Consider the following 11,551-nt stretch of genomic DNA (forward strand, 5'->3'; position numbering starts at 1 on the left):
AGGACCAGAAGTCAAACATGATTGATATTGAATTTGCCAATCTGGTTGTGCACATTGCACTGGATGACTTCTCAGACAGGTTTTCTGCCAGAATTTAATGGGTGTAAGGCTATGGGACTGACAGTTTCTCAGTCAAGTGTCAACTCTCCATCAAGGACATGTGCAAATGCATGCTGAAAGCTATCTGGAAGTCCACTATTACAATGTATTTAATGCTGCCCTAACGGGAATCGCAGGAGACATCTAGTGGCAAATATTGTATACAATAAGGTAAATCAAATGACACGTGGTATATTTTCTGCATTCAACACTGTTCACATGGAAAAACCACAACACCCATTATTTTGTGATGTCATTATAGCATGGTTGTAAAATCTTTATATTAATTTGAATGTAGCCTAGACTACTGCACATTGGATGCCTGAATGACCATAATGAGCTTTAAAGGTCCAATGTAGTCATATCTCAATATCAAATCATTTCTGGTTAACAATTAAGTACCTTACTGTGATTGTTTTCAATTAAAATGGTCAAAAATAACGTTTCTTAGCAAGAGCAGACCAAAACGTCATCCCACCAAAAGAGGTTGACATTTCAGGCTGTCTTTTCAAACAGCTCTTACACTAAAAGGGCATTATCATAATTTGACAGTTTTCAGAGTACTATTACAAGCTCATAGTTTGGAAATATTTTTCAAACAGACAATCACGTTTTTGACTACTGGGCCTTTATTAACTAAATGACGTTAGACTACTACATATAGTGTAGCCCTGCTGCCACCTGATGGCGCTATTATTCTTAACGTCGTTTGTCAGTGGAGAATAGCGCCTACTAGCGGATGTTCAGGCTTGCTATAGTGCTGCAAATATCCTTAAGCTTATAAATTGTCATTATTTGTCATGTCAACGACGATGCATGAACTATTTACTCGTTGCATGAACAACAGAAACCACCGAGTTTTTAAACCTTTTCATACTAAACAATATTTGCAGAAACTGCCGAAGTCCTGCCCTGCGGTTAACCATGGTGACTCCGTTCTGTCGTTCCGTCCATTTGTTTTATAGGACCCTCTTTGAGTACCTGTCCTAAAACGCTAGCAAACGAGCGGAACGATAGGATCGGAGACATCAAGGGATAGCGGAATCATTTAAAGGTAGGACTTTGGTAGTTTCCGACTCGTCACTAGTTACCACAGCCACACAGTTATTAATCCCGCCTATTTCTACAATGTATATTCTTAAAATCTGATTTGGAACCTTACTCAATCCACACTGCTAATCGTATGCCTAACCCTAAATTAATACCAAAACGCACATTTTTGATTTTATGAATTTTCTACGATACAGCCAATTTTGACATTGTGGCTGTCGTAAATAGTGGAAAACTAGTTTCCGTCCTTCATCCAACGAGTTAGCAAACCAGCATTAGCATCTCAATAATCCCTCGGTCAACCTGAGTAAATACAGGTATTTCTGAATGATTCGTGCCGATCTCATTTAGACATGTTATTTATATGGATTTAACTTATCTAACAGGTTTCAATTTACAATACGAGTGGAATAAATATGTTAGGCCTTGCACATAATCAGCCTTTTGAGTGTGCAGGAAGAGAGAACGCTAGCAAGCAACGTTACTTAGATTATCTGCTCCAATGCTTCAAATCTTAAATAACTAACGTTAGCAAGCTATATATTGTGTCAATAATTGTTGCTAGCTAATAGCTATCATGTCTTCATTCCTTCAGACTCGTTGGAGAATTCGCCAGTGTTGGACTGACTCCCTGGCAATATGACGCTATTTCATTTCGGGAATTGCTTTGCCTTGGCTTATTTCCCCTACTTTATCACCTACAAGTGCAGTGGACTGTAAATATCAGCACCTCTCATACTAAATAAACTGCATTAGATTAATTTGTTAGTTGACCCCGTACATTTAGCTACTGAACATGTATTTTTTTTATGATCTGTTCACTAGCTAGTCACCCTTATTGGGCTCCCGAGTGGCGCAGCGGTCTAAGGCACGGCATCTCAGTGCAAGAGGTGTCACTACAGTCCCTGTTTCGAATCCAGGCTGTATCATATCCGGCCGTGATTGGGTGTCCCATAGGGCGGCGCATAATTGGGCCAGCGTCGTCCGGGGTAGGCCGTCATTGTAAATAAGAATTTGTTCTTAACTCACTTGCCTAGTTAAATATTATATATATATATATATATATATTGTAGAGGGTGAAATGTAATCTACATGGAAATGTCAGCATATTGAGAGGTCAGCCAATCCTCCTGCCACTCTAGGCAACCATGTTCAAACCATTCTAGTGTACAGATGCGTCTCTCTCTATCCATATTATAGATCAGAATACAATGCATTCTGGAGATGTGTTCAAGCAGGAGCTACCTACCTATGTGTGCAACTATGCAAGGTGAGCATTGACTGTCCAAACTGTCTGTTTTCTGAAAAGCAATAAAAGTATCATCATTCTGTCAAAGAAACTGATGATCGATCACATTGGGATGCAGACTAAAAACTGCTTGATTACTAATGTAGCCTACTAGTTATTAGTTATTACTAGTTAATATGTATCCTACTAAGGCGGCAGGTAGCCTAGTGTTTAGTAACCAAAGGGTCGCTGGTTTGAATATTCGAGCCGACAAGGTGAAAATGTGCCCTTGAGTAAGCCAATTAACCCTAATTTGCTACAGGGGCGCCGTACTACTATGGCTGACCCTTTAAAACAAGACGTTTCACTGCACCTATCCGGTGTATGTGACAATAAAAAATAAAATGAACAATGTCTCTGTTCCAGATGCTATTTCTAGCCACATTCTTCCCCACATGGGAGGGAGGAGCTGGTGTGTATGACTTTGTTGGTGAGTTTATGAAGGCTACGGTGGACCTAGCTGACCTTCTGGGCCTGCATCTGGTCATGTCCAGGAACGCAGGGAAGGGAGAGTACAAGATCATGGTGGCAGCGATGGGATGGGCCACAGCAGAGCTCATTATGTCAAGGTACATTCTCTTTCTCTATCTTTCTCTGTCCACCTACTGTTTCTCTTTCAATCTCTTTGGGTGCATTCCAGATTCACATTCATTTCTGTGTAGATTATAGTCATTCACTACCCAAGCTCACTAGTATAGTTGCCATTATGTTTATTTGCAATGCTGTCTCTTGTTTTTAATCCTTTTGCCCTGTCATCCAGGTGTATACCTCTGTGGGTGGGTGCCAGAGGCATTGAGTTTGACTGGAAGTACGTACAGATGAGCTTCGACTCCAACATCAGCCTGGTAAGTCCCCTTGCACTGACACTTATACTGCTGAATCAAATAGCAATTTATTTTGACTTCCAATAAATACTTAGATAATGAATACTCATCAACATTACATTTCCTGTGGAGGGCTTAGAAGAAGAATAGTTTCTAAGAAAATTTGGTGTCGCGTTCTATTTCAGGTGCACTATATCGCCATGGCAGCAGGGGTGTGGATGTTCACGCGGTACGACCTCCCGAAGAGCTTCCGTCTTCCTGTGACTGTACTGCTAGGGCTGTGTGTATACAAGGCCTTCCTCATGGAGTGAGTATCACATACTTCAACGTACCCAGGGAAGGGAACTGTGGAACTGCATACTGTAGAAATGGTCAACATTACAGAGCTGGTTTTCAGCTCATAGTGCTCATCTGTTCTGGGGAGGGAACTGACGTTTTTCTGTACACCGCTAGAGGTCATTATAAACACTGATAGCTACAGTTGTGTAACGGTCTGGGAGACCAAACCCTATTTTTCAATAGAAACAATACATTATTGAAATGGTACTGAAAACAATGACGCCTCCAAGTTCATGGCATAATCCATCGTAATTATATGATGTTAGCAACAATCAGTTACATAGTAGTCAACAATTGGCATATTGGTATAAAACATAGCTACACAACCATCATAATAATTGTTCATAGACACCTACTAATTTTCTCCTCTGTCCTCTAACTTCTCTCAGGTTGTTTGTCCACGTGTTCCTGCTGGGGAGCTGGACAGTCCTCCTGGTGAAGGCGGTGCTCACTGGATCTATCTCCCTCTGTTCTCTCTTCCTCTTCGTCACACTGGTGCACAGCAACTGAGACCGGCTGCGACCCCAAACAAAGAGGGTCTTTAACACACACACAGGGCCTTTCAACCAGACTTTGCCTGTAAAGATTAATTTTGTATCGCTCAGAAAGAGGGCAGGAATGTGAGCATTCATGATTTGACTTTTTTTAATGTTATGATACTACTTTTTTATGTATGATTTATTATTGTGCTGAATTAGTACGGTAGATTGAGTATTTATAACAAGTGGATGAAAGTGGATGCCTCTTAAGCGTTGTAGTACAGTTACTAAACTACTTTGACATCTAAGCTGATGGTACAATACTGTTGTTACTCTGTGTGCTCACCTGCATTACTGTAGATATGAAAGAGATTTAACTTAATCTCATTCGACATGATGAAATACAAATGTTGGTGCACTTGTCACATGACTGAAGCAGCATAATGGCGTACTTATGTTGTCGTAAGACTACGTAAAACATGGTAGCAGCGGGTTATCCTACTCTATGGAAACTTAGTGAGGTGTGAATGAATGGCCAATAAATGACTTAATATGCTACTTTTGATTGCGCACAGTGTGCTTATTACATAAGATAGACAATGTTTTAATTAGATTTTGTATAGTATATCTACAAAAGGCAGGAGATAGAGGTCAAATTTGTACTCAACATTGAGGTGTAGTTCGGGCTCCTCGTATGAGAGCTTTATGTGTGGTGTTGTAGGGAGATAGTTAAATCACACCTGACTTGCTGTCACACCTGACCTACTGTTACTACAAACCCTATTATGTACTGTGGGGCCCAATTCTGCTGATTTCCATTGTGACTTGGTGTCTGTACAGTAGTGGACTTCTCCTTGAATGATGAATACTCTTGTGTCCAGATTCCCACACATATTGCCTTTCCAATCGGAAGAATTGACGCTCCACACCTACCACCGGAATGCCACTTCTAATTCACGCCGGAGATAATAGATTTGTTCCCCTTGTAGTTAGCCTTAAAATGACTAGTCTGGTCTGTATAGAAACCTGTTGACCAGTCTAGTCTGTGTAGAAACCTATTGACCAATCTGCATAGAAACATGTTGACAAGTCTAGTCTGTGTAGACACCTGTTGACCAGTCTAGTCCGTATAGAAACCTGTTGACCAGTCTAGTCTGTGTAGACACCTGTTGACCAGTCTAGTCTGTTTAGAAACCTGTTGACCAGTCCAGTCTGTGTAGAAACCTGTTGACCAGTCTAGTCTGTATAGAAACCTGTTGACCAGTCTAGTCTCTGTAGACACCTGTTGACCAGTCTAGTCTGTGTAGACACCTGTTGACCAGTCTAGTCTTTATAGAAACCTGTTGACCAGTCTAGTCTGTGTAGAAACCTGTTGACCAGTCTAGTCTGTGTAGAAACCTCTTGGATCAGTTTAGTCTTTGTAGAAACCTGTTGACCAGTCTAGTCTGTATAGAAACCTGTTGACCAGTCTAGTCTGTGTAGAAACCTGTTGACCAGTCTAGTCTGTGTAGACACCTGTTGACCAGTCTAGTCTGTATAGAAACCTGTTGACAAGTCTAGTCTGTGTAGAAACCTGTTGACCAGTCTAGTCTGTATAGAAACTTGTTGACCAGTCTAGTCTGTGTAGACACCTGTTGACCAGTCAAGTCTGTGTAGACACCTTTTGACCAGTCTAGTCTTTATAGAAACCTGTTGACCAGTCTAGTCTGTGTAGAAACCTGTTGACCAGTCTAGTCTGTGTAGAAACCTGTTGACCAGTCTAGTCTGTATAGAAACCTGTTGACCAGTCTAGTCTGTGTCAAAACCTGTTGACCAGTCTAGTCTGTGTAAAAAGCTGTTGACCAGTCTTGTCTGTGTAGAAACCTGTTGACCAGTCTAGTCTGTGTAGACACCTGTTGACCAGTCTAGTCTGTGTAGACACCTGTTGACCAGTCTAGTCTGTGTAGACACCTGTTGTCTAGTCTGTGTAGACACCTGTTGTCTAGTCTGTATAGAAACCTGTTGACCAATCTAGTCTGTGTAGAAACCTGTTGACCAATCTGTTTTCTCCCTCACTTCAAAAAGGTCTCATGCTTTGTGATTGTTGGTGCTCCACTATGGTGACAGGGGACTTAGGCTGTATTCAGTGAAGTCAAACATTCCTATATAAATGTAAGAAACTGAGCCAACACGATTACATTCTACCTGACACAATAATTTCTCTTTTACATAATGCATTTCTATCTGAACATTCTCTAACCCCTAACTAAAAGTCCTACAAGATTCCTGTAGGATTATTTTGTAAAGTACACTACACCCTTCTAAACAGGCCCCTGCTAAACCAGAACTTTGTTAATCCTGCATTACACTCATGTAATGTAGCATGCTTTTCAGCCGAGGCACTTGGTCAATCCTGTAAATGTATGCAAAGAGGAGGCTATTACATATCTTTTATCAAGGAAGTTCATGCAACAGATTGGAATGTCTTGGTATTTATTTAACTAGACAAGTCAGTTAAGAACAAATTCTTATTTTCAATGACAGCGCGGTGATTCGAACTTGCAACCTTTCGGTTACTAGTCCAACGCTCTAACCACTGCTGCCCCATATGTGGCATCTTAACTCTGCAATATTTAAGCTCTAGGGATCAGATCTTTTTCAGAACTGATCTGATTAGTCAAAAGGCCTATTAGTGGAAATTATCAGAAATGGGCTGCCAGTATAAATGTAGCCTAAATTACAGGATGGCAAACACAGGGCCATATCCTATCTGTCAGGCCCCCTCTCTGGAATTCTGCCACAGACTTACAGTTCTGCCCTGGACAAAGGCTCCATTGAGTAAGTCCAAGTCACAATGACTGACCTACAGTATCTGCTAGTCAGTTTCACTTAGGCCTGGCTTCATAAAATGTGCATTACATCACAATACAAGAGTTGTTCAGTTCATGCATAATAACATTATCGTGCAAAATGTTACCATATCTCAGTGAAAGCAAGGAACAGGAGTGAGGTGAACTGTCTTCTGGACAGACAAATGGTAGCTCCTCCTGCAACAAGGTAGAAGGCCATGGCGAAACACATCACACTTTTTTAAGCTGTTCAACTGATCATCCCATGGCAATAAAGGTATTTCAAATATTATGGAGAGTGCTGTGCTTCTCCTTGTTATTCATGGGCAACGTAGACCTATTTGTAATGGTTGCAACATTAGGTGGAATGTCTCATTGTTTGCATACCCTATGGCTGTGGGGAATAGATAGAGACAGTGAAAAGGTTTACAAACACTCCTTCCTTTCTTGTATTGGGTTTACTGCTCCTGCAGGGGCCATCCATCCCATCTCAAGCCCTGCTCCGGGTGATTCTGCCCTTGACAAAGGCCCCATTGCAAGAAAGAGCTACAAGAGGGGGAGGGATTCTTTCCTCTCTCACATTTGCATTGATGCATTAAAAATATGCCTCTAGGTCAGGGCTGAACTGGCAGAACCTTACTGCAGGCTATACCTGAGTGTGTTCCAGTTATGCCATGGCGTCAGACAGGTACTTTCTTCACCATGGAATTTTGTTACCAACTGTGGTTCACAATGAGGAGAGTCTGAAATATGCCAATGATTTCAAAGTTCAGGACAGCGATGTGTTTGCCATTACTTACCCCAAATCAGGTAATTTATGCAACATATTTCTATATCTCAGTGTGATCTGCCAGCTTTGAGGCACCTTCTTCAAATCCAGGGATCAACAACTTGACATCATTTTCAAACATGACATAACTTAACCAATTTTGGTGTTGTAACTGCATCTTTGGATGGGTCCAAATCTATCTATTCAACATTTGTATTATTGTATTATTATTAGTAGTATTAGTATGAGCAATTATTTTAATTATTATTAATTACTATTATTATTAGTGTATTATTGTCAATGAATTATGCTGCTATCGGCTGGGTGAATTGTTAGAATGTTTTGGCATCTGCGCACAAATTACACAAAAAGGAATGCACTTCCCACCCACTTTACTCACTCACGGACATTGTTTTCACCGAAAATTAGCATACTTTACTTTAACTCTGTAGTATGGCGAATGCTGGAAATTATATCGTTTATCACGGTATTTTGTGCCCGAAAGAAACTCACTCTTTTGAAAGTTTGAAATACGCGGAGCAAATTAAAGTTGAGGATGAAGATATTTTCACAGTGACCTACCCAAAGTCTGGTAAGTACATACTGTACTATAACGTTAGTATGGCTTCATGTCATTTACAGTTTAGTAGTGGTGGAAAAAGTACCAAAATTGTCAAACTTGAGTAAAAGTAGATACCTTAATAGAAAGTTACTAAAATAAAAGTGAAAGTCACCTAGTACAATACTAACGTTACTTGAGTAAAAGTCTAAATGTATTTGGTTTTAAATATACTTAAGTATCAAAAGTAAATCTAATTGCTAAAATATACTTAAGTATCGAAAGGAAAAGTATAAATAATTTCAAATTCCTTATATTAATCAAAGCAGACGGCACCATTTTATTGTTTTAAAAATGTACGGATAGCCAGGGGGACACTCCAACGCTCAGACGTTATCTACAAAATATGCATTTGTGTTTAGTGAGTCAGCCAGACCAGAGGCAGTAGGAATGACACGTGTTCTCTTGATAAGTGGATGAATTTCAAAATGTTCCTGCCCTGCTGCATTGAAAATGTAGTATTTTTGGTTGTCTGAGAGAATGTATAAAGTAAAAAGTACAATACTTTCTTTAGGAATGTAGTGAAGTAAAAGTTGTCAAAAATATAAATAGTAAAGTACAGATGCCCCCCAAAAACGACTTAAGTAAAAAAAAAATATATATACTTTAAAGTACTATTTAAGTAGTTTACACCAATGCAGTTTAGTCTCCCAGGCATTGCAGTTGGACATTTTTACATCCCAAAAACTTGTCAGACGAAAGAAAATATTTAATGTGTTTTTTATTACTATAGTAGGACTTACTTACAATAACTGATTAAGGTAATGTTTCCCAGGCACCACATGGATGCAAGAGATTGTCCCTTTAGTCCTAAATGGAGGAGACCTTACTCCAGTGCAAACTATTCCCAACTGGGACCGGGTTCCCTGGCTAGAGGAGACACGAGCAGCCCTAGTTCTGAACCGTCTGCCCTCTCCACGGGCAATGGTCTCTCATATGCCCTACCATCTCATGCCCCCCTCCTTCTTCCCCTCCAAAGCCAAGGTAGGCCCTGATCCAGGAACTGAGAGCAACTACTAGACAGTAACAACTGAAGAGACTCTTGCAGTATGTTTAATGGACTGACTTCATCATTGCAAATTAATAAAACAATTGGAAAAATGTGCCTACATGCAATGTAATTATCTTATAATTTAGCTATCACACTGGGCTCTTGTAAGTTTGTCTATGGAACTCATATTTAAGACTTTATTTGCTTTCATTTAGGTCATCTATGTTACCCGGAACCCAAAAGATGTTATGGTGTCATCATTTCACTTCCACAAGATGGCCAGTTTCCTGGATGACCCTGGGACTTTTGATGAGTTTCTAAATAAGTTTCTCTCTGGGCAAGGTGAAAAATGCTAGGATATATAAATGTGAGGGACCTTTTGATGCCCATACTAAAGAAGAGGGTAACTGGGTTTGATTGTAATTAACATTTGTTTATCTACACAGTGTTGTTTGGGAAGTGGACAGACCATGTGAAAAGCTGGCGAAATTCCGATCTGGGAGATAGAATCCTATACATTACCTATGAAGAAATGGTCAAGGTAGAACACCAATCAATCCAAACCGCCTCAACCCTGCGTGACCAGAATAATGTATAGTGAACTAGGCTAACCCCAGGTCAAACTGCTAACATATGTCTGTTTCTCTCCTGAAGGACCTGCGGGGAGTGCTGGAACGCCTCTCACGGTTCCTTGGTCGGGACCTAAGTGAAGAAACTCTGGATCGTGTAGCCAACCACTGCTGTTTCAGCAACATGAAGTTAAATGCAATGTCAAACTACTCCCTGGTGCCACAGGAGATCATGGATAGCAGCAAGTCCCCCTTCCTTAGAAAAGGTAGTGGAACCTGGCAAGATAGGGGGTAATCACTCCCTGCAGCGGGATAGGAACCCAGAATGCTGCTAGTAGTATAATGTTCTCTCATCATGCAGTGATACGCTACTACAACCACTCTTTGCTTCAATGTATTTCACTGTTCAATTAAAGCACATTCTCCTTGTTCTTTCAGGGGTTGCTGGAGACTGGAAAAATCATTTCAGTCCTGAGCAGGATTTCAAATTCACAGCGGTCCTAAAAGAGGAAATGAACGGAACAAACATAAAATTCCCATGGGATGAGGAGTGAACAGGTGGAAATGTACCGACAATGTTTTCTTGACATTGCAGGCAGTTAGATAGTGGAGAACTTAAAACAAATGGACTTTCTAAATGCGTCTCTGCATCCACAGCATAAGTGTAATGTCACTGGCCGTGCCCTGAAACCTCAGCAGTACACTGACAATACAATATAAAGCACCTGTGCTGGGTTTCCCAAAAGCATCGTAGCACTAAAATCATAATTCCATTGGAACTAAATTCACGAAAACCCAGCCCAGGTCAAGTTGATCTAAAAAGACACCACCAAATACAAGTACATCGTCTCGGTACTGGTACACCGTGTATATAGCCAAGTCATTATTACTCATTGTGCATTTATTTTTCAATTATTTCTATTTTTCGCTCTGCATTGTTGGGAAGGGACCGTAAGTAAGCATTTCAGTATTAGTCTACACCTGTTGTTTATGAAGAGTGACAAATAAAATTTGATTTGAAATGGTCCAAAAGTCCTGCTGCCACAGGAATGACTTGTGGTTAACTGGATATTTTGTAACTTTGTTAGTATTTTGATTGAACTCGGTGCTTGTTGGTTAAGTCAAAGACCGGCTTTCAAATCAAAGTTTATTGGTCACGTATACAGATCTGCAGATATTATCGCAGGTGCAGCGAAATGCTTATGTTTCTAGCTCCAATAGTGCAGTAATATCTAGCAATACAATAATAATACAAGAACTCAAGAAATTACGAAACTTTCTGAACTATTCTTGTGTAGTACTTATTTCACATTTCTTTTCATATAAACAAATGGTAGTTGAATACATTTATATTAGCCATAATCTGGTAATAACAGACTGTTATCATAAATAGTAAAATACTGCAGGTTATATTAACATTGTATACATCTGACAGTCACATGGTACCGTGTCTTGTTTTTTCTTACTGCTGAGGATTTGGCTAAAGGGTTGTGCTCACATAAAACGTTTATTGACTTGCAGGCATAGTCTTCAGATGACAACAGTCCTAATGTAACTATAATACATTTCTTGTACAAAAACTTGAGGGTCCTCAATGCAACAATTTCATGAACATTTTCATAACAAGAGACAACACTTTGGGGATCAGCATTCACTTTCCGGCTCTATCAGTTAGTTCCTTATTGACTTCACAAAC

The 11,551-nt window shown here is 40.1% G+C and overlaps 2 protein-coding genes across 5 annotated transcripts; both read left to right on the plus strand.

The window, feature by feature from the left end:
* The first annotated feature begins 100 nt into the window (after nt 1–100).
* On the plus strand, nt 101–4,637 carry tm147 (Transmembrane protein 147). 3 transcript variants are annotated; one of them, XM_014155953.2, is made up of 8 exons: nt 101–1,466; nt 1,745–1,865; nt 1,975–2,138; nt 2,350–2,419; nt 2,804–3,006; nt 3,198–3,282; nt 3,447–3,568; nt 3,990–4,637. In XM_014155953.2, exons 5-8 carry the CDS (start codon nt 2,804–2,806, stop codon nt 4,108–4,110), a joined length of 531 nt encoding a protein of 176 aa, XP_014011428.2. In that variant the 5' UTR covers nt 101–1,466; nt 1,745–1,865; nt 1,975–2,138; nt 2,350–2,419; the 3' UTR covers nt 4,111–4,637.
* A 2,813-nt stretch (nt 4,638–7,450) lies between these two features.
* Nucleotides 7,451–11,298, plus strand: sult2st3 (sulfotransferase family 2, cytosolic sulfotransferase 3). Of its 2 annotated transcripts, none has more exons than XM_014156049.2 (6): nt 7,451–7,717; nt 9,071–9,279; nt 9,502–9,628; nt 9,733–9,827; nt 9,941–10,121; nt 10,294–11,298. In XM_014156049.2, the coding sequence occupies exons 1-6, from the start codon at nt 7,582–7,584 to the stop codon at nt 10,407–10,409; spliced, it is 864 nt and encodes a 287-aa protein (XP_014011524.1). In that variant the 5' UTR covers nt 7,451–7,581; the 3' UTR covers nt 10,410–11,298. The 2 variants fall into 2 exon arrangements, with proteins under 2 accessions (XP_014011524.1, XP_014011520.1); XM_014156045.2 differs by lacking the exon at nt 7,451–7,717 and adding an exon at nt 8,004–8,268.
* Nucleotides 11,299–11,551: the final 253 nt, after the last annotated feature.

Source organism: Salmo salar, chromosome ssa02, assembly GCF_905237065.1.
Source record: "Salmo salar chromosome ssa02, Ssal_v3.1, whole genome shotgun sequence".
Lineage (NCBI taxonomy): Eukaryota > Metazoa > Chordata > Actinopteri > Salmoniformes > Salmonidae > Salmo > Salmo salar.